This window comes from Marmota marmota, unplaced genomic scaffold (assembly GCF_001458135.2).
Source record: "Marmota marmota marmota unplaced genomic scaffold, marMar, whole genome shotgun sequence".
In the NCBI taxonomy this organism is placed as follows: domain Eukaryota; kingdom Metazoa; phylum Chordata; class Mammalia; order Rodentia; family Sciuridae; genus Marmota; species Marmota marmota.
Window position 1 is genome coordinate 36,484,538 of NW_026000229.1, and position 22,855 is coordinate 36,507,392.

The 22,855-nt window shown below is 48.4% G+C and overlaps 1 protein-coding gene across 2 annotated transcripts in view; it reads left to right on the plus strand.

The window, feature by feature from the left end:
• Window positions 1-22,510, plus strand: part of Pla2g4e (phospholipase A2 group IVE) — a 36,108-nt gene extending 13,598 nt beyond the window's left edge. The window contains exons 5-20 of one of the 2 annotated variants that reach the window (XM_048793058.1): window positions 657-697; window positions 2,810-2,852; window positions 3,857-3,920; window positions 4,847-5,001; window positions 5,102-5,188; window positions 5,581-5,618; window positions 8,013-8,148; window positions 9,454-9,590; window positions 12,272-12,494; window positions 15,096-15,210; window positions 15,989-16,126; window positions 17,265-17,372; window positions 17,845-18,048; window positions 18,907-19,073; window positions 19,871-20,054; window positions 20,484-22,510. In XM_048793058.1, the coding sequence (XP_048649015.1) occupies window positions 657-697; window positions 2,810-2,852; window positions 3,857-3,920; window positions 4,847-5,001; window positions 5,102-5,188; window positions 5,581-5,618; window positions 8,013-8,148; window positions 9,454-9,590; window positions 12,272-12,494; window positions 15,096-15,210; window positions 15,989-16,126; window positions 17,265-17,372; window positions 17,845-18,048; window positions 18,907-19,073; window positions 19,871-20,054; window positions 20,484-20,704 (2,061 nt within the window). In that variant the 3' untranslated portion in view covers window positions 20,705-22,510. The remainder of the gene's footprint in view (window positions 1-656; window positions 698-2,809; window positions 2,853-3,856; window positions 3,921-4,846; window positions 5,002-5,101; window positions 5,189-5,580; window positions 5,619-8,012; window positions 8,149-9,453; window positions 9,591-12,271; window positions 12,495-15,095; window positions 15,211-15,988; window positions 16,127-17,264; window positions 17,373-17,844; window positions 18,049-18,906; window positions 19,074-19,870; window positions 20,055-20,483) is intronic. The other variant, XM_048793059.1, reaches the window with a different exon arrangement.
• The last annotated feature ends 345 nt before the right edge of the window (window positions 22,511-22,855 follow it).

A 22,855-nucleotide genomic window follows, 5' to 3' on the forward strand; every position in this document is an offset into this window, starting at 1 on the left:
CCTCTTTCTGGAATGTCAAAGGGACAAGAGTACAGGTGAGGGAGAGTAAAGGAGGACAAATCTGAAAATCAGAGAAGGTCAGAGCTGGAGAGAACCAGGTTGTTCTAGATTCAGTTACTCAGCAAATGCCTCAGTGCCTACTGAGGGCCAAGCTCTGTGCCAGTCCCTGGGTACGCATCAGGGAGCACGCATCCGTGTCCCCAGCCTGTGTGCATTCCAGTGGGGGAAACTGAGGTCCAATGAGGTCATGACTTGCCTCAAGTTACACAAGAAGCATGAAGGAATAGGTGAGGGAAGGGCCTCCCTGTCAGAGTTGGGCTTTCCAGAGGTGCTATTTCAGGGTTCCCTCACCCCAGCCCCAAGCCTCCCTGTGAAGGCTGGAGAGCAGTGGGAGCTGGGGGTAGAGATGAAAAGGAGATGTTCTGCGGCATGAGGGTCCATTCCATACCCTGAGCCTCTCATGGGTTGTCATTCAAAGACTTGGTGTCAGAGAAAGTTAGAAGGGTCAACAAGAGCTGGGAGCAGCTGCCCTCCCTCCATGGTGGCAGGGCAGTGTGTGGGGAGAACAGGGCAGGTCTGCAGGGGCCAGCAGAGGGTCCTAGCCAGCAGAGATGTGCAGACACAGTTCACAGCTGCCTTCCTCCCTCCCCCACCAGGGCATGGAAGAGCTGGAGGTGGAGTTCCTGCTGGCAGAGAGGTGAGTAGACCCCTGTCCCCCATCCCAACCCACAGAATCAACCAAGGTCCTGAACTTCAAGTGTTTTTCAGAGCTGGGTCTGCCTTTTTGCCACCTTCCCTCTTCCAGTCTCACTCCTGGCCCTCACCTGGGTCTCCTCAGTAAGCCTCAGGTCCCTTGGTGCAGGTGCCTGGGCCCTGGCCCTCCTCCAGTGTCACTGATGTCCGAATTGCCTGAAAGAGTCTCCGCCTCAATCCCCCACATTCCTGAGGGTGCCTTCTAGGAAGAATTCCTGGATTCTTCCTGGACTTCAAGGACCATATATGAGGTCCTGAGAAAGTGGTCAGGACCAAGGGGTCTCCTCCTTGACCCAGACTATTAGAACAAACACCCCCAAACCCTGGCCTTAAAGTTAAGGCTGTCCCCCTCAGAGCCAACCTTGGAACCAAGTCAGGCAGGAGGCTCAGGTCTGACATGTAGGATTATGTCTAGTCATTTTCAATTAGGGAAATGATCCAGGACCCTGGAGGTATGTCCATGCTGGGGCCATATAGGGCTGGAGTTTAGGAAGGAGAAGAGGACAAAGGAAAAGAGGAAGGCAGAGAGCAGGGGCCATAGCCCAGAGAGGACAAAGCCCCAACCCAGGAGAACAGTGTTCCTTGTGTTGGTGTAACCCACTCCTACCCTCTCCTGACCCTAGATGGCCTGATCCTTTATTCTTGTGATCAGCCTGAGGACAAAAAGAGGATGAGAGAGATGAGATGGGATAAGAGGGCTTGTCAAGTCCCCCTCTCAAAGAATCCTCTGCCTTGGAACTGAGGGACTTTATTTCCCATCGACAGATGACTGCCAAACTAAAATCAGCTTTATTTCACACTGAAGAAAATCTAATCTTTCTCCTCCAGTTCTTGGTGTGACAGCACTTTTGGGGGTAGGAATCTTCGGCTGAACTGAAAGGTGACTTTCAAAATGAAATATGTTAAACAGAGTTGGACTGAAGACACAGTCATCTGGTTCTGCCCACATCTTGCGTGGCGAGTGAGTGGGTAACTGTTGAAAATGTGGGCTGGCTGCAAAATAAAAGCTAGAAAACTAATGTATTAAAAAATAAAGTCAGGGGCTGGGATTGTAGCTCAGTGGTAGAGTGCTTGCCTAGCATGCATGAGGCACTAGGTTCGGTCCCCAGCACCACAGAAACAAATAAGCAAAATAAAGGTATTATGTCCATCTACAACTAAAAAAAAAAATTTTTTTTTAAAAGACAAAAGGCAAGATATGTGTGTGTATGTGTGTGTGTGTGTATGTATTTTTTTCTCCAAAGCAGAGGTGTGATGGATTGAGCAGACTAGATGGGTCTGACTCTAACAAAGAAAAAAATCATGCTTGCTTTATTTATAGAAGTACAGACCAAAAGGGGATGAATAGAGAGTTCCTTCAGGGGGAACAGGATAAGAGTGGGGATAAACAGGTTGTTTGTGCTTGGCAGGTTACACCCTCTGGACAGCAAGCATGATCTGGGCTTTCTCAAACCAGGGGATTTCACCCAGGAGTTCTCAGAAAAGCAGCTTCCCTGCCTTAATGGCTCAAACAATTTGTTGGCTTCATATATGGCTTCCAAAAATTTGGGGCTTAATTTTGCCAAGGGAGGCTGTGGACTCCAATAGGCTAAATGCGGCCTTGGAAGCTTATATTATCAACTTCATAAAACAAGGACATTTTAATATTCACTAAGCTTCTGGCTGGCTGGGTCAGCCCCTGTCTGTTAAATGCCTACATTAAAGCACAAAATGGAGAATAATTTTTGTTACCAAAATTGTTTCCATCTTCTCTAGTTGGTAGCTGCAACCATATCTTGCAAACTATAAATCCTATAGCTCCACGCAGTCACATCTGGTTGGACATAAAGAACAGTTCTACTCTTTCTAACCTATAAATCTGTATTTTTTCCTGGACAGTCTATGTAAAATATCTGCCAGTTTCCTCCCTGACATCCCATAGATCTAAGGTTTCTTAAATCAATATTTGGAATGAGAATCAAGGAGGCTCTGCTATTGATCCTACTTATATTCTCGTCAGCTTCATGAGAAATCAGGAAGGAAGGAAATGACCAGGCGTTCTCATTTTGTTTTTCAGCCTTTCTCCACCTGAGACCCTCATCACCAATGGCGTGCTAGTGGTAATTGTCCTTCAGAGTTCCTATAGCTCTAGAGACCATATCTGGCTACTGCTCTCCGGGTAGAGGACTGAGGCCAGCTTTGGTCTTTGTCCCATCCTGAGCCCTGGAGGGGTCAGACTAAATGAGCCAGCCAAATGGGGTACAGGGAGGGGTGGGATTTGTTTGGGCTCCTGCATCCAGAGAGGAGTAGATGGGGTATCACCTTGGCCCTTCATCTTACATCTCAAAGAGAAAACCCTAATTGGGATCTCCCCCAAAAGAGAGCCCAGTAAAGGCAGCCTCCTTCCAGATTCAGTCCTGTCCTTTCCCCCACCATCCCCAAACCTCTGCAAGTATAATCTCAATATCAATTTTTTTTCATAATTTGGCTGCTTGTACAAATATTTTAATTAAATGTATCCAATACCCCCAGGGTTCAAGAAGACTTCTCCCTCAAAAAAGAGAGTCTTTGGGAATTTTTAGTAAAAAGAATTCAGTCTGACTCTACTTCTTACAAAAGCTGATTCATTTGAAGTTCTCACTTTCAAAGCCCGGAGCTAAACATTGCCTCAGATGAGACACTGACCTGCCCTCAGAACATGGCCCCTAGTAAACTGTGACCAAGTATCCTAGAGTTTTAGGACAACTTCATTTCAAATATCTTCAGTGAGAAGGCTTGACTTGACTGGTTCAAAAATGTGGGTAGCATCTGGTTGCAGTGGTTCATGCCTGTGATTGTAGCAACTCAGGTGTCTGAGACAGGAGGATGGCAAGTTCCAGTCCAGCCTCAGCAACTAAGCAAGATTCTATCTCAAAATAAAAAATACAGATTGATGGGGATATGGCTCAGGACCACTAAAAAAAAAAAAAAAAATGTGGTCAGCACACCCAGCATTCCCAGTGAGAGCCTGAGGTCAACCAATACAACTTTTATCCTCTTGGTCTTTATCTCCTTCTTTCTACCTGAGAGAGCCAGGAGGTGGCTTATGCTCAGAGTCCCAGTGACTTTCTTTGCTTTGTTTCAGTGTCGGCAAGTCTCCTGCCTGGAGGTTCATGCAGAATCTAGGAGGAGGAGGAAGAGTAAGAAAAGTGAGTGTTTCAGCTGCCCTGCCTGCTGGGGGGAGAAGGAGGGCTGCTTTTAAGCCTGGTCAACGACAACTGGCCTGGTTTAGGGTTCCCCTGAGTTTGAGCCAGTTTGGCCAACACACCTCAGAATCATTTCAACCTCACCCTCAAAGCCATGAACCTCTACCTTCCGCAGCCTGCTCTATAAAGGGTGCCCCCATCATCCTGGGAGTCCCCAGACCTGCCAAATGTCCTGGGCCTGAGTCACAGTGCTGCCTTCTGTGTCTAGGTCTGTACAGTGACCAGCACCTGGGGTGGGCAGCCATTGACAACTCTGAGGGTTCCTCTAGCTATACCGCCTCTTTTAGCCAAGTCATAGTTCACAGCATTTTATAGCTGCAAGGGATCTGAGGGATCCACCAGTATGGTTCTCCATCCCACCCCCATCCTGCCCTTGCAAGTCTTCCATCCTGTCCCAGAAGACAGCAGCCCACAGATGGAGAGAGAGAGAGAGAGAGAGAGAGAGAGAGAGAGAGAAAGAGAGAGAGAGAGAGAGAAAGAGAGAGAGATATGCATGGGGGGTGGGGGTAGTGGTAGTGAGCCTCTGCACCCAAGTGACAATGTGGTGAGGGCCTGCATTCTCAGCAGTGGGCTGGTGTCACTGGGAGATCTTCTGGCAAAGCAGAAACAAAGCGTACTAGTCCTAAGGACTCTCTCCGCACCTCGAAGGGTTTTCTGGAGGCCACATTAGTCATCATCACTCAAGAGCCTTTCTAAAATGCAATTCCAGCTCCTGCTCCACCGACAGAATGGAGCATTCCAGATAATGCCCCAGAGGCATTATAACCAGTTTCCTGGGTATCTCTATAGGCTTTTGGATGGGTCAAGAGGAGGGTGATAGGAAGCTTCCCTCATAAGGGTCTCACCTCTATGCTCTCTCCTGGTGAAAGGCCTCCTGGTGAAGGTGACGGAATCCTTCGAGAACACCCAGCGCATTTCGTCCTGCCAGGAGCCTAACTGCCCAAACCCTGCCTGCTTTCACTACCCCAAGTATTTCCAGCCCCAGTTGCACGTGGAGGTGCCCAAGAGTCACTGGAATTGTGGGGTATAAGGCAGCCCCAATGGGGGTGAGGGAGGAGCCTGGGGCAGGTGGGGGCTGCCAGAGGAGCCCCTGCCCACTTCACAGAGCCTGTCTATCCTTCCAGCTTTGCTGCTGCTGCACACACAAGAATGGTCCTGTCTGCCAGCCCCTTGATTGCTTTTCCGATGGCCAAGCGGTGACCCTGCCTTTGGTGAGGGCTTAGATCTGGGAAGGAGCCCCTGGATGGCTCAGCCTGGAGCTCCTGTGGCAGGGAAATGGAGAGATCCTAGGGCACAGTGGGGGAAGGTGGCGTGTGGGGTCTCAGAGGAGTCTTATGGAGTGTTGATAAGCTACAGTGGGAGCCAGAGAACGTGTTAAGTTGGTGGGGAGGCTCATGTCCAAAAGAGGGGAGTGGGGACAGAATGCACATACACATGAATGCACATACACACTGTGTGTACCTGTGTATATGTGCATTCATGTCACATGCATGCAGGCTGAGTCAAACCAAGGGATGGGCAATGTGAGGCTCCTTCTCTTTGGCCGGGATCACTGGGCTCCGCATCATCTTCACTGACAAGCTTTTCATCTTTTGCTCCTCAGGGCGAGAACTGTGAATTACACATGAAGTCCACACCTTGGTAGAGTACCCTCTTTCTGTTCTTCCCTCTAACTTATTCATAATAGTAGGTATAGGATGCTATTTCATTTGCATTTCCCTGAAAGCTAATAATATTGAACATCTTTTATGGGTTTATTATCTCTTCTTTGGAGACCCATCTATTCTAATCTTTTATCCACTTTTTAGGGGGACTATTTGTCTTGTTATTGTTAAGTTGTGAAAGTTCTTTGAATATTCTGTGGGTTATCTTTTCACATTCTTTTTTTCTTTTGTGGTAATGAAGATTGAACCCAGGGCTTTGTATATGCTAGGTAAGCACTCCACTACTATATCCCTATATAGTATATGAGCTATATCCCTAGCCACCACCCTCCCCGCCCGCCCCCCCCCCATACCTTTTAATTTTTATTTTGAGAAGGAGTCTCACTGAGTTGCCAAGGATAACCTTGAACTTGTAATCCTCCTGTCTCAGCCTCCTGAGTAACTGGGATTACAGGCATACACCATCATGCCTAACTCTTTTCACAATCTTGATGATGTCTTTGAAAAACAATGTTGTTAATTTTTTTAAGCATAGATTTTTTAAAACCTTTATTTTATTTATTATTTTTTATGTGGTACTGAGGATCAAACCCAGTGCCTCATGCATGCTAGGCAAGCACCTCTGAGCCACAACCCCAGCCCAATGTTGTGAATTTTGATGAAGTCATTTATTTTCTCTTTTGTTTCTTGTGTCTTTGATGTCATATATAAGAATTGTTACCTAATCAAGGTCACAAGGATTTACTTCTGTTTTCTTTTAAGACTTTTAAGACTTTCATAGTTTTAGTTCTCATATCTAGGTCTATGCTCTATTTTTAGTTAATTTTTGAATATAGAGTAAGGGAGTCCAATTCCATTCTTTTGTATGCAAGTATCCAGTTGTCCCAGAACCATTTGTTGAAAATATTATCTTTCCCCCACTGAATTGCCTTGTCAACCTTGTTGAAAATCAAGTGACCAGCTGGTCACAGTAGTTCATGCCTATAATCCCAGCTACTCAGGAGGTTGAAACAAAAGTGTCACAAGTTCAAGGCCAGGCTGGGCAACTTAGCAAGATCCTGTCTCAAAAATAAAAATAAAAGGGGGCTAGGGGTATAGCTCAGCAGTAGAGCACTTACCTAGTGTAAGCAAAGCCCTGATTTTAAACCCTAGCACTGCAAGAAAATAAAAATTAAAAAAGCAACTGACCATAATTTTTATCTATAGTTTGATTAGCTATTTGTTCTTGCACAGGTTATTTGACCTCCCTAAGTTTTCTTCACCTGTAAATCTGACCACTTTGTGTATCCCATGAAGTAGGACATGTGAAGTATTCTGTAATCTATCTGCTGAGTGGGATGCTAGAAAATATCAACCAATGTTATTGTTGCTATTATCATCATTAGATTATCAGTATTCCTTGTGAGCCCAGTGAAAGAGTTATTTTCTTGAAGCTGTGTCTGCAGGCCTATGCTAGGAGATGTGATCAGAGAGTTCTCAAGCCCTGGCTTCAAGGAGATGTGGCTTTGTTAGAGAAAGAACCTTATTTGTTCTGGATTGTAAACTGCCAAAGTCCATTCACCTTGAGTCCCTGGGACATTAGTCCTCAGGGGGTGAAGGTGGGCAAAGGGAGGATGCTTCTGGTGAGGGTGAAGGCCTAGAAGTTAGACTGTTTGAGCCTCTGAGAGCCTGATGGGCCCTTTCCAGCAGGGAGCTTAAGTTGAGCTTGGACAGGTCAGGTTGGGTCTTGGATGCCAGAAAAAGGGCCTGGACTTGTTCTGGGCAGGGATGTCACTGACACAGAGGGCAAGTGTTGAGCATGTCATGGCAGCTCCTCCCCACCTGCCTGGAGGACCTGTGGGAAAGACCTGCTGAGGTCAGGGATGTGAAGAGTTTTTGTCAGCTACACAAAGGCACAGGAAATGTCAGTGAGCAGGAAAGGCTTAGTGAAGAATGTGAGCTCTGTAGGAAGAGGGAGCTTGTTTATGGAGCTCAGACTCCACACTAGAGAGCCTTGTCCAGGGGTATTTGCCAAAAGGATCTCAGGGCCCCCTGTCACCCATGTATGGTCTTTGACTATAGAAGGCACCTGAAAGAAGCCTTTCTGAACTTTCCAGACCCTGCTGATGAGGCAGAGCGTTCAGAGTTCCTAATACAAGTACCAACATTTATCTTTTGTCAAGTATCAGCTCAAAGCATGCCAGCGTTACATTTGTTAGCTCATTAAATGCTAAAGGCAGTGCTGGGAGTTAAGGCCCATTTTATAGGTTGTGGGGGCAAGATCACAAAAGTGGTAGATGACAGGCTGGGCTTCAAGCCTGAGTCCACTGACCCTAAAGTCCCTTGAAGATAAGGCTACAGGCCCACTCAGCCAGGATCCTCTCTCCCTCAGCCCTGACACACTGGATGTGCGGCTGGGCTTCAACCTGTGCCAGGAAGAGTTGGAGTTTCTGCAAAAGCGGAAGGTGGTTGTGGCCAAGGCACTGAAGCAGGTGCTGCAGCTAGAGGAGGACCTGCTGGAGGACGAGGTGGGTAAGCAGAGGCTGCTGGCCTGGGCTCAGGGCCACTCCAGGCTAAGCCGGTCCTTCCAACCTCATATCCCACCAGCCATCTCAGCTCTTCCCTGCTCCAGGATGGCTAAGACACTGCTTTCCCTTCACCATTGTCCTCGTGGCTGAGGTCTGGTGCCCAGGGAGTGCATGCTGGATGTTCGCCAGTTGTGTGTTCACTTGGGGAGGGGAGGGCAGACTAGAGAGAGAAGGAAAGGGCTCCAGCGGCTCTGCTCCTCCCATGCACTGGATCCTGAGGTGGCAGAAGTGTGCCTTACTAACTCAACCACAAAATGACTTCCTTGCCCCAGCCAGAAAACATTTAAAGCTCCACCACCTTATGCATGCCATGTCCCCCACCCAAAAGGCCGTGGGTGCTTGTCCTTCAGTTCTCTCTCTTCTCAAATGTGCACACGTAGACACCTCCCAGAAATAATAGCTGTAGCAAGCTGGAAACAAGCAATGTTACTCCCAGGGCCAGTCGATTCCTTCCATGGAGGCAGACAGTAGTGCCTTTGTCAGAGTCCTCTGTCACCTCCCCTGTGTGGTCTGGGGCTCACACTGTCCTGGGCAGCTGGTTAGTACTCCAAAATGCCTGACTTCTGAGTCTGACCATGGTGTACATGGAGACCACATGGGGCCCAGGGAGGGCTTGTGTTTGGGCTTCAGGTGACTGAAGGGTTTTTTTAGTCCCCACCCAAATGAAAACAGAGATTGGGTTCAGAGCCCCTTCTTCATCCCACCCTTAGGGAAAACACACCAAAGGCATCTCAAAGCCAGGTCAAACCACAGGTGGCCACCCTGCTGCTTCTGACATTAGAAATGTATTCTTCTTGCTCTTATAAACACTGTATAGACTGAACATGTGCCATGTACCAAGCCAGGGCCTGCTGCCCTAAGATCATATCCACCTTCCAAAGATCTCAATTTGTCACCATTAAGGAATCATATCACCACCCTGGACCCCAGTTTTATCATCTGTTAACTGAAGGCTGGATTAAGAGTGCTAAGGCCTCTTCCAGACGCGGCTTTCTACGATTTAGGTTTCAGAGCCTTTACTGGCATCACTGGGTTTGGAACTAAGTTCTAATTCTAGACCTACTGCGTGGCCCACCTGGGAAAGGCAGTTTTCAGGCTTCTCACTGCTGTCCCAGCCCTGCTCTGGCTTTCTGCCCCCAGACCCCTCCTCCACCATTCTTTCAAGCTGCCATCTGTCATTCCAACTCCTCTCCCACCAGCTTTGTCCCTGGAGCCCTCCCCAGCTGTCTGCCTCTATGCCCCCAGGTACCAGTGATAGCCATCATGGCCACTGGGGGTGGAGCCAGATCCATGACCTCCATGTATGGCCACCTGCTGGGACTGCAGAAGTTGAACCTCCTGAACTGTGCCAGTTACATCACCGGCCTGTCTGGGGCCACCTGGTAAGATGCTGGGAGCCACTGTCTAGTGGACCCCAGAGCAAGCAGCAAACAGGCTGGCCTGGGATTTCTGGTGAAGTTCTACCCGGTCCCAACCCAAGTAAAAGTGACTCAAGACACCAGGGACTCTCTGCCTCCTGCAGTTGTGTGACTTTGGGCATGCAGATTAACTCCTCAGAGGCTCAATTTCTGTATCTGTAAAGTGGGGATAACAATAGCACTGACCTCATGGCTGTGACGAGAGGCTCTCCCAGTACTAAGTACACAGAGCCACTGTACATGTTGGCCATTACTGGCAGTTCTATTTTCTGGGGGCTGTGGCAGGAGCCCAGGAACATAGGAACCAAGGATGAGTTAATCCCTGGTACCACTCTTTTCCTGATGGGAGACTGTGCCAAGTCTCCTAGGGTGAGTGGAGATGGCCCCGCTGCTATGGCTTCCTACCCTCTAGGCCCTCTCAGCCCACCCCAGTCCATTCCTCTGCCCTGCTTAGAGGGCAGGACAGGGCCCTGCCACAGACTCCCACCTCCCCATCTCTGCTGGAGAGTAAGGTGACTGAGCACTGGGCTCCCCAGTAGGAGGCAGGTCAGGCTGACTAACTTAGATACACTGTGCCTGGGGCATACAGAACTGTCAGGAACCCACAACAATATGTTGTTATTATTATTTTTTTAATAAGAAGGAAAATATGAGCTTCTAGGTTAAATAAAATGTTTTGGTAAATAACATTAATATATTTGTCTTTAAACAACACAGTCATAACATTTGCTTTTTAAATATTTTTTTATAGTGGGCCCACCAAAGTCATTGTGTGGCCCTGGCTCAGGATGGCCCTGGTTCAGGGGACTGTGACTACCCAAGGCTTCTCCGCCAGGGCTGCATCTTATTTTGTGGGTGACCGGGGAACTTGGGAACCCACGAGATCCCTTTCTGTGCCTTTTATCCTGGAGGAGCTCCAGGTAACTCTCATGTGAGCAAGTGGATGTGAACTGGCCCTGAAAAAAAATCAAGGACTCTCCTGGCATTGGATCCTCTCATCAGGGGCTCAAGGCTTCAACCCAGTTGGAATAAGAAGCATAGCTAATAGTTATTGATATTGGCTTATGTTCCAAGCACAGTAGTCCCTCAGTATCCCAGAAGGATTGGTTCCAGGACCCATCTCTCTAGAATTCCTCTACAGATTCCAGGAAGAACTGATGTTCAATTCCCTTATATAAAATGGCATAGTATTTGCATATAAACTACACAATCCTCTCTGTATTTTAAAAACAATCTCTAGATTGTTTATAAAGTACCTAATTCAGTATAAATAGTTGTTATCTTATTTAGGGAATAATGACAATGGGGGGAAAGTCCATATAGGTTCAGTACAGAGGCATTTTCCCCCAAATATTTTTGATCCACAGTTTGTTAAGTCTGCAGATGAGGAACCTATGGATAAGGAGGACCAACCATAATTTTTCCAGCATTATTTTACAGCATAAGAAACAAAGCAATTTGCCTGAGGTCACTTGGCTAATAAATTGTAGACCTAGAATTTGAACCCCATCCAGGGCCCACATTCTTAATCCCCATGTTAAACAGCTGCTCCTGGCTAGTGAGCTAAAAAGATAACTTGCTTCCAGTAGGGTTAAGGGACACCTGTATGACCCTGGACTATTGTGGGACAGGCTGGTAATGGGGAAAACCTCAGACCCAGCCAGGGTGAGGGTGGGAGGGTAGAAAATGTCCCGAATGTGGGGAAACATGAGAAATATTCTTTTAAAAATGACCATTGGCAATGGCTTTCAGAAGCTTTTTGAAAGTATAAAAGTAACAAAGCAAACTTTACAGAGAGCAGAGTGATTTTTATCATTCTGGCCAACGTGGCCAACTTCCACGCCCCCTGTAACAAGTTCTGTGAGGGAAGAGGACACAATTCCCATATCCATGCAGCCACAGACAAGGTCCACCTCAAGCAGGAAAGTTCTCAGGTGCAGAATAAGCAGGGGCCCTTTCCTGTCCTGACATAGAAACACTGAATCAAGGCCAAGAGGGGCAGACAGGGCCAGACCCAGACTACATTAGTTTTGTTGCCCCCTAGGAACCACATATAGATTAAGAAGAAGGGGAACTACTTTAGCCAGAATCATCATTGTGGAAATGAATGCAGCAGGGAAGAAAGAACCTGGGATCTGGAATCGGCCAAACCTGCGTTCAAATGTTATTCCCAGCGCTTGCTTTGTGTCAGCCACTGTTCCAGTTTACACTGTTAGCTCATACAATCTTCCCAAGAACTCTATGAGCTGGATACAGCTATCACAATTCTCCCCATTCCACAACTAGGGGAACTGAGGTGGAAAGTGGTTAAGTAGCTTGTCTAAGATCACACAGCAAACGAATGGCAGAGCCTGGTTTTGAACCCAGGAAGATCTGGGTCCAAATCCTCATCTCAACCAATATGCTATACCCAGCACACAGTAGGCATGGGGAGATAGGAGTAACAGTGATTATGAGTAATGATTGTTACCCTCCCTCCCTCGCGCCCTCCATCCACCAGGCCCCGACTCACACCTTTCCTCCAGGCTCCTCTCCTGGCAGGTTTGGGATTCTCAGTGGCCTGCCCATTTCCCCTCCTGCCTGCATCCAGGGTTGATCAGACCAGGGCCAGGTCAACTCTCTCAGCCATTCCTGTCTCTCTCCAGGACAATGGCTACTTTGTACCGTGACGCTGAGTGGTCCTCCAAAAATCTGGAGCCTGCTGTCTTCGAAGCCCGGAGACATGCAGTCAAAGACAAGATGCCTTCCCTGTTCCCAGACCAGCTCTGCAGATTCCAGGAGGAACTCCGGCAGCGCAGCCAGGAAGGCTACAGGGTCACTTTTACAGACTTCTGGGGCCTGCTGATTGAGGCCTGTCTTGGGGACGAGGTAGGCATTCAGCTTTCACTACGCCCCACCCTGCCCTGGCTAATGTGCGGTTCTCTTTCTTCATCAGGGGGTCTGGACTTTCACCTCTGCTCTGGTTAGGTCAGACCTGAAGGTTTGTTCCTAGAACATAAGAACCACCAAGTGCTGAAAAGCATGATGGAAGGTGGTGGGATCATCATCCCACATCCCCTTTAGAGAATGATTGAGACCCTTGTGTTGGGAACAGGTCAGGTGCACCCTACATGGAAGCAATATGAACTTTGAAAGCCACACCAAGATACCTGTGGCAGAAAATGGGGAGGGAGCTGGGCAGGACTAGAGAGATGCCAACCATTATGGAAGTTTGACCCTAAGTGGAGGAGAGAGGGGGAAAGGTCAAATGGAAGCTTCCCAGACTACCAGGTGGTCTAGAAATGTTCAGCAAATCCCATAGAAGACCTTTTAGTCAAAGTTGGCTGTGTGTGGTATCCTGTGTTTCTGAGAATGGGCCTGCCTCAATATCCCTACTGCATTTGGTCAGAGAAAGCATGGTCTCAGCACAGACTCTGCCTTGGCTTTCCAGGCACAGCAACTGGAGCCATTCACCAATAACACTGTCAGCAGTTGGAAGTTTGCAGGTCTCATTTTCATGGCCACCACATAGGGAAGACCTAACCAGATTGCTTTCTGCTCTGGGATACAATGATCTGAGCAATACATACTCAACAATAGAACCAGCTTGGGATGCAACTGCTGCAAGAATCATGTGAGAAATGGTAGAGCAGGCAGATCCCCAGGGGATGTTGTGATCCTGGCCTTCAGGGTGAGCTCCACTCATACTTGGACGCTTCATGCTGCACTGACCACAGGGAGGAACCACCTTTGGTCTGTTGATTGGACCTAAGGCAGAGCTTCCCACTTAACCTCTGTCCAGGACCTCAGCTCTTAATTCCACCTTAAATAAGAATTCAATTATTAATAAATCTGAATTTTCCAGAGGGAGGAAAAGCAGCAAATAATTTTATAATAGGTCCCCTCTGCTAGAAAATTAACTGAGGATGACTTGATTTAACCAACTGAGGATGACTTGACATTCATCCTCAATATTTATTCATTCCTTCATTCATTCTTTCAACTAAATCATTACCTCTTGCATGCCAGGAACTAGGTTGGCCCCTAGGGATTCAGAAAGGAATCAGACATGGCTTTCAACTCATGGTTTTTGATGGATCCCACCCTGGCTCCTTTGAAAACTCCTCATTTAACTTGACCTCTTGATGGAACAGGCAGGCAGAAACTAAGGGCATTGACTTTCAGATTCAGGCAAGTTGGGGTTGCATGTGACCCTGCTCTGCACCATTCCTTACAGAGGATTACATCACTAACTGATTAATATTTTAACACAGTGTTTTAAGTTAATAACCTGTGAGATGAGGAGGAGAGCACCAAAGTTTTCAAGGCCAGAAATCTAAGCATTTTGAGGGATCAGTATAGATCCCTTTCCTCCAGAAAGCAAGGCTAGAATCGCTGTTAGGGAGCCTCTGTTCTTCTACTCTGGCCAAGACAAGAGCCCCTTTCCCTCCAGCCCTTTTGACAATGAGAGTAGACTAGGATCTTCCAGGAGTCTGCAGGACAGTCAGCTCTGTGACACCCAGATCTATGTACCCAGTTGTGACAGGTACTCTGTTTTCCTTCAAAGGAGGCCCAAGAGTCATTGGGCCTCCCATGCATTTGCTATCCTAGGGATGGTCATGAAGCAGGCTGCTGCTTGGCTTGGGGTCAGAGCCTGGGCCTCTAGGACCTCAACTCTGCCTCGTCTGCACTGATTGATTCACTCTGGGAGATGGCCGATGGCCAGGGCTGATCTGCAGGACTTGCCACTCTGATTAACACAGCAGAACACTCTGCGGACTTTAACACGCTTTGACCATCACGTAGTGCCCAGATTTCCAAGATTTCGGTTTAGGGGCAAAAATCAAAGAAAAGAAACTTTTTTTTATCCCAAATTTTATGAGGGAGCCCAACATGCCAAGCTGACTAAACAAAGACCCTGGAGGTTTTCATGTTCTAGGGAGGCAGAAGATAGTAGGAATGAAAAGGGACAGTGGTGGCCTCTCTCACCCTTGCTTCATTATGCTCTGGCCCCTGAGACTACAGGAGGACCCTGAGGCTCTGAGGGTCCTAAACTGCAGATTTGGCTCCTCCCCTGTCTGCAGTCTGGGCTGGTGGATAGCCCAAGGAGGTGAGATACATTCCCAGGTAGATTTGAGCCAAGTTTGAGCCAGTGATGTGTTGCAGGCCTGTAATCCCAGCAATTTGGGAGGCTGAGGCAGGAGGATCACAAGTTTGAGACCAGCCTCACAACTTAGAGAGACCCTAACTCAAAATAAAAAATAAAAAGATCAGGGATGTAGCTCAGTGGTAAAGCATGCCTGAATTCAATCCCCAGGACAAACAAACACACAAAACAAACAGGTTTGACTGGGGTCAGTTGCAGTTTACACAGCAGCCTGATGGACTTGGGATCCAGGAAAGGACTGCTGAGTGATTTCTCATCCAGGGGCAAGTGGGGTGGGGGTTGCATGTCTGCTGCTTCTCCTTAACTATTTCATTTCCCCATAGAGAAATGAATGCAAACTGTCAGAGCAGCGTGCTGCTTTGTGCCAGGGCCAGAATCCCCTGCCTATCTACCTCACCATCAATGTCAAGGATGATGTAAGCAACCAGGATTTCAGAGGTAACACTGGTGGCTAGTGATCTAGGAGAGGGTAACTTCTTGATTGGCAAAGGCACCCAGAACCCCCAAGGTCCACCCCCTAACCCCACACATGCTTTGCCAACCCACATCAAAAAATTGTGCCCACAGTTGAAGAAATCAACTTAGTTCCCCCATTCTGCCCTGCCCCTTGAGTGGGACTGGTGGGCAGAGTCCCTTAGCTTACTGGGTGCATTTGATGGGCCAGAGGAAAATATAAGTAAGGAGAAGGGAAGGAGTCCTAGACATTTCTTAAGCTTCCTAGAGGGAAGGGCCATGGAGACCTACTCTGCAGTAGGGTCACTTTGGGTCCTCTTTTATCTGTCTTTGAGCAACAATAGAGAGCCAGGTGTGGTGGTATCTGCCTTTATTCCCAGCTACTCTGGAGGCTGAAGCAGGAGGATCATAAAGTGAAGTCCAGTCTGGATAACTTAATTATAGACTGTCTCAAAACAAAATTTTTAAAAGGGCTAGGGATGTGGCTGAGTGGTAGAATGCTCCTGGGTTCAATCCCCATTACAGGAGTTGGGGGTCGGGGGAGCAAAAGAACCAGTTTGCAAAGCAGTTTGCAAAGCTTTGACTAGTCTGCATAGGCCGGTCGCGGGCGTCCCCGTGTGCTCCATAGGTGAACTGCAGCCTCCCAGTTGGAGGAACCCAAGGGCCGGGAAGCCAAGGCTGGTTGGCATGTGGGAGGGCTGGGCTGAGTGGGCGTGGCTCCGTGATCTGAAACTGACACTTTCCCCTGCCGCTTCCTGTGCAGAATGGTTCGAGTTCTCTCCCTACGAGGTAGGCCTGCAGAAGTACGGGGCCTTCATCCCCACCGAGCTCTTCGGCTCAGAGTTCTTTATGGGGCGGCTGATGAAGAGGATCCCTGAGTCGCGGATGTGCTACATGCTAGGTGACTCCTGGCTGGGGGACTCCCCTGAGCACGCACTCCTAGCTGGGCAGGCCCTGGTTTTGAACAGAGGAATGACAGAAAGGATCTTGCCCCAGATCTGGCCTGGGTAGTCCTTGGTTAGCCCTTGAGCACGTGGCCTTCCTGGCATTTGCTGACATTGCCTTATCCCAGGAGGGGTTTCTGAACCTACCCCCACACCAACCTCTCAGACTGCTTTGATCTCTCCGCAGCCCTTTAAGCCCAGAAGGACTGACAGCGGTTCAACTCAAGTCCCATCTCTTTTATGAAGCCCATCCCAAAGACCCCAGTCCACAGTGGCCTCTTCTTCCCCTAAATATCTATGTTATGGGTTATGTGGTTCAAAAACCTGTAGTTAAAACCCTTAGAACTGAACTCAGATATTTATTTATTGACTGTGTGAAGTGGGCTAAATTACCTAACCTCTCTGAACCTCAGTTTTCTTATCTGTGAATTGGTTTAAGAGTAAAACCTATCTAGCCAGGCATGGTGGCTGTTGCCTAGAATCTTAGCTACCTGGGAGGCTGAGGCAGGAAGCTTTCAAGGTAGAGGCCAGTCTCGGCAGCTTTTTGAAACCCAATTTCAAAATAAAATAAAAAGGGTCAGGATATAGCTTAGTGGTAGAGTGCTTGCCTAGCATTTGCAAGGCCCTGGGTTCAATCTTTAGTACTTAAAAAATAAAAAATAAAAATTCAAAGTAAAACCTACTTTGTAGAAGATCCCAATGGATCAATACATATGAGAAATTTAAAATAAGTTTTATTAATATTACATCTGTTAAATAATAAGAAATAGCATTACATATGTCAAGTGCTCATCATATCCTAAATGCTTTAGCTGTGTGAACTGATCCAAGAGGGCGATCTGGACTTGAAGCTGCACTTGTCACTGTCTAGCCCCTGCTGGGGATGTGCCCTGTACACCTTCCCACATGCTACCTACACTGAAGGGAGGGAAAAGAGCTGAGGGCTGGCACCATCAGTCACCAGGGCAGAAGGAAATCAAAGTCTGTCCCACCCACTGAGCAGTCTGGCCCGAGGAGGAATCAAGGCCAAGGCAGAACCATCAGGTCTATGAGGACTCCTGGAGAGAGCTATTCACGGCTGCTCTGCTTCCCTAGGTTTGTGGAGCAGCATCTTCTCCCTGAACCTGCTCGATGCCTGGAATCTGTCCCACACCTCGGAGGAGTTTTTCCACAGGTGGACGAGGAAGAAGGTGCATGACATTGGTGGGTGACCCACTGGCTTCCCCTTATGATTAGGTGTGTGGGGGTGGGATATGGACCATGAATGGAAGACCCTGTGCTTGCCACATGTTCCCACATTGTATCTATGGCCCAGAGAAGGTAGCTGAGTTGGAATGTCACCCTCCAGGCAGGGTGATTATAGGTGGCACCTCTACCAAGGCCCAGGAGGACACCTCCAGTGCCCAGGAGAGCTGATGAGAGTAGGGATCTGTGCACAGTTAAAGGTCGCTCTTCTGGACTCTGTCCTCTCTGGTACCACCTTATTGAAGGCCCACCCTCCCCTCTCCACTACCTGTCCCTGTTCCATGCCACTCAGCTGGGTCCTTCTGGTTGTGGGGCCAGAGTCTTGAGAGCTGGGCAAGGAAGGTCTCACCCCAGGCCCAGGTGACGCTTCACCTGGGCAATCCTGGGACCCAAACTCTTGTGACCTGCCTTCCATCCCTCTCCCCTGCAGAAGATGAGCCGATCCTGCCTGAAATCCCCAAATGTGATGCTGACATCCTGGAGACCACAGTAGCAATTCCTGGGTCTTGGCTATCCAATACTTTCCGAGACATCCTTACCCATCGGCCCTTCGTGTCTGAGTTCCACAACTTCATGTTTGGGTTGCAGCTACACACTGACTACCTCCAGAACAGTCAGTTCTCCATGTGGAAAGGTACTCCCGCCTGGGTGCTTCTCCAGGGCTGGGTTTGTTGGGAGGAGGGATAAGAGGATATTGAGGCTGCCATGGAGAAAGAATAAGACTCCTCTGGCCACCATCATCGGATAGAATCCAGGTGACCCTGCCATGGGAAGTCCACCATTGGCAGTATCACCCAGCATGGAGTATTTGTGTGCCAGCAGGGGGTGGTGTGGTATTTAATTAATTGACTGTATAACTGTACAGAATCTGCTCAACAATCCCAGCAGCAGAAATTGGACCCATTGTACAGATGGGGAAACATGGGCCCTTACTTTCTGCAGTTGTGCTCTGGGGTGAGTGGTGCCCCATTGGAGTTGGGCAAGAATGGCCCAACTCAGAAACCCCAAGGGGTGAGCAAGACCTTAACCTATGCTCTGGTGCCTTTGACTCAGCACCTCCTTCCCCTAGAAGGTTCCAAGGTTGACTTTCTACTTTCTTTGGTATTTTATTTGACCAGAGTGCAATGGCTGCTTGAGTCTGGCCTATTAGTCCTTGTTCTCAGTGTCTAGGGCAGAAGAGACAGCAGGCCTGGGCCCAAGGTTAACCTTAACTTATAGGATGTTCTTAAGCCCCTGCGACCCTTAAGACCTGCTGTGACTGGATCATAGTGGGTTTTCTATGCATAACCAAGATTTGCTAAACCCCCATTTTATTAGCCTAAACAGAGGAGCCATGGGACTCAATGGCAACCTGGTCAAAAGGGTGAAGGCTGGAGGCCCAGGCTGAGGGTAAGGAGGCTCCAGGCAGGGTACTCTGTCCACACCAGAAGTCCCACCCTTGGCTGACACCAGGGCACTAATCATATTGGTAACCAGAAGGCTTGGCTTTCAGACACGGTGCTGGACCACTTCCCAAACCAGCTGACAGAGTTTGCAAAACACTTGTGCCTGCTAGACACCGCTTTCTTTGTCAACTCCAGCTACCCGCCTCTTCTCAGGCCAGAGAGGAAAGCCGACCTCATCATCCACCTCAACTACTGTGCAGGGTCCCAGACGAAGGCAAGTGCAGCCAGCTGGGCTCCACCTGAGCCCTGGGGCCTGGGAAGCAGTGCCACACCTCAGAGGTCTCCATACTTTGTAAATAAATGACAGTGTCCTTACACCTGGTCCTTACACAGCTCTTTGAGGTAGACAGCACAGCAGCTATTATCCCAGTGTTACAGATGAGAAAACTGAGCCGTAGGGAGGGTAAGTGACTTGCTCAATGTCACACAGAAAATGAGCTATTTAACAGGTGTGGAACTAAGTCCAGTACTCTTTCTGTTACATCACATTTCTTTAAAAATATTTTTAGTTGTAGATGGACACAATATTTTATTGATTTATTTTCATGTGATGCTGAGGATGGAACCCCATGCCTCACACGTGCTAGGCAAGTGCTCTACCACTGAGTTACAGCCCCAGCCCACAACACATTTTTAAAGGCACATTTCAAAGTCCAGCCCTGTGATACTTGTCAGTTCCAAAATCCATGCATATCCACATGAGCCTGGCCTGCCACACCTGTACATGGCCAGCTCCAGTCACTGTCACACCCACAGCCTGCCCGGGTCTGTGTTGGGTGAAACATCATCAACATCCTTCCTGGGGAAGGAGCTCAAAGCTGCAGGTGTACCAACCTACTGCCTCAGGTTTTTTGTCCTGACCCGCTTTTTTCTAAATGTATCCAAACTGGGCAATCAGTTGGGGACTGGAATTGTTAGCTAGAGATATCAGGAAGCTGGATCCATGGATTCTGTGTGTCTTGTCCATCCCCAGCCCTCCAATCTCAAATACATCCTCTGGTGATATTCTAGCCCCTGAAACAAACCTGCGAGTACTGCACCACGCAGAACATCCCCTTCCCCGGCTATGAGCTCCAGGATGAGGACGGCAGTCTCAAGGAGTGCTACCTGCTGGAACATCCCCAGGACCCTGATGCCCCCATCGTGGCTTTCTTCCCACTCATCAATGACACCTTCCAGAAGTACAAGGCACCGGGTGAGCCGCCTCTGTCTGACTCTGTCCCCAGCACCTGCTGGCTCTTGTCTTTAGACTGTGGAAGTGTCCTGATAGCACTAACCCGTCAGGCTGGCTGAGCCAACCTTAGCTTTGGCAAGGAAGAAAACAGCCCCTCCTGTCCCACCCCGCACTTGGACGGCTGGCAATGTCATCTCCAACTCTTTTAGTCCTTCAACACTCATTGACATCCAACTATGTGCCTGGCACTGTTTGGTGCCAGGAGAGTCCTAAGATGGACCCCGAGGAGCTTAGAGGGTGCGGGTGAGCATGTGAGTGTGCGTGCTGTGCGTGTTTTCATGCAGATATGTCTGTTAGCGCATGCAGGGTAGGCCGGGGGAAGGCGGTGGAAACAAATCCTTACAACCTGACATAGTAAGAGTCTACAGTGAGTTCCTCTGCTGCCCCCAGGTGTGGAGAGGAGCCCTGAGGAGATGGAGCTGGGCCAGGTGGATATTTATGGCCCCCACTCCCCCTATGCCACCAAGGAACTGACCTATACGGAGGCTGCCTTTGACAAACTGGTGAAACTCTCTGAGTACAACATCCTGAATAACAAAGACAGGCTCCTTCAGTCTCTGAGGCTGGCGGTGGAAAGGAAGAAACGTTTCAAGAACCAATGTCCTTCCTAAGCCCCTGGCAGCCCGTCCATCCTGTGTCTGCTTCTCCTGTCAGTGGCCCAGACTCTGTGGCCCATGCAGGTAGCCCAGCTCTCTGGCCAGCGGTGCAGGCAGGCTGGCCTGGGCTTCCTATAAAAAAGTAACATTTTAAAAAAGGGAGAGAAACAAAGGAACATAATCAGGAGCCATATTGGGGTTTTATACTTCTAGGAATTTATTTTACCACTTTCCTGCAGGGAAGGCCACAAGCTCCCACGCATACCTCGAGTGTGGAGAGCAGAAACTGGCTGGTTCCCAAGAAATTTCAGACTCAGAACAGGAAGTGGAGGTTGTCCAACAGCCCTACCCTCTCTAACTCCTCTTCCTCCTCCCATGGCAGGCCTAGGGGAATGCACAGGAAGACTGAAAAGTACTCTGGGTTTCTCTGGAAAAATAGTTTTTAAAATTTAAGATAATAATTGCATTCTTATTATTTTTATAATCAATAACATTTTGTGATTTTTTTTTACTTTTATGAATCAAGGTATTAGTAGGAAGCCTGAAGCTAGAAGCTAGGCCAGGTGTCTCTAGATGGAGAGCTAGAGAGATAGAGTCATAGACAGACTACCACCATAAAGCCAAAGAGGTGACCCACGTTAGTGTAACCTGTCCAGCCACCCTGGGCTGGTGATACACATGATCCACACCAGGCAAATTATCCACCTCCATGAAATGCCAAGCAAAGCCAATTCTGCAGCTCAGGCTCACAGACAAGGATCTGGGATGCAATTCAGGGAGGTCTGGGCAGGCCACAGGTAAATCGCTCCAGGTGGGCCATGCTGGCCAGCATGGCTGATGCTCACTGTTGAACTTGCCCCAGCAGCACCTCTCAGCTCTTACCACCGTAACACTCTGGCTTCCAGAAGAGATTATTTCTTTCTAAGTGTGATTCCTCTTATTTATCATGTAAACACCCCAATCAGGACATCTTAGTTTTTGGCGATTGACTCAGAACCAAACTATCAAGGATGAGCTCAGAAAGGTGAGGAGAGAGAACTCATCCTGAGAGATGGCTTCTCACCAAGTTGCTGAGAAACCCCTAGGACACAGAGAAGCTCAATCAACATAATCAAAAAAATAACCTCTGCAGGCTGGGGACTTCACTGAAGAAAGGTGCAAGCTGAGCCACTAGGATGCCTTCACCAGATAGAAGGTGAAGCCAAAAGGCCTAAAGACATGTGGTCCAAGTGAAGCCCAGCAAGCTTGGAAGGCACCACTCTCTTTCTGGACATCCATGCTCCTTAAACAGTCCTCTGGTTGTTGGGAAAGTGGTGACAGGTACCCAAAATTTAGAAAAAAATGGGCTCCCATTTACTTCCTCATACTCAGTGTGATGTGGTGTTGGTTAGAAATGCAGACTCACAGGTCCCACCCAACCATGAGGAATGGAAACTGCATTGCAAGGAGACTCAGCCCCATCCCCACCCTGCCCAGATGATTCTTTGTGTGTTAAAATTTGGAGCATGGATTTATGCCACTTTCTCCCATAACCTTGGAAAGCATGAATCCATTGACTCTCTTGAGCCACTGATAAACAGGGCTTCTAGACCTGCAAAACTGGTCCCCACCCAGGTGAGGCTAACCTGAAATGTTGCCCTTTCCTCCACCAGAGCAGGCAGCTATAGGGAACAGGCTCCCCAGCAATCAGAACATACCAAGCTACGGACTTGGTTGTTGTAAGGTGAAGTTAGCCATGCATTGAATTCATCAGAACATGCAAATGAAGTTAATAAAATCATTGTATTATTTGAACACAGAATAAATGGTCATGTCGCTAAAGGTTGTCAGTTCATCTGCGTTCATTATCTGAGGATGCAAAACGGGATTAGCTCCTGCCCTCATCCTGGGTCTGGCTCCCATAATGTTTTTCTCCCTCCAGGACCCCTCCTCACCACTGCTGGAGGCAGGACCAGGCCGTCTCCACCCCATGCCAACTCAGATGGCTTTATTTCCTACCCCTGGGTCCCACTTCTTGTGGTGAGGTCTCCTCTGTTTACATGAAGTCAGCTGCTTCAAGCCCAGATGTTTTTCAGGAAATTGATTGAGGGGAAGAAAAGGCAGTTGGCAACAACAGAGCACCTACTTTGTGCCAGCAGCCTATAAACAGTCTCTGTTCTGGAACTT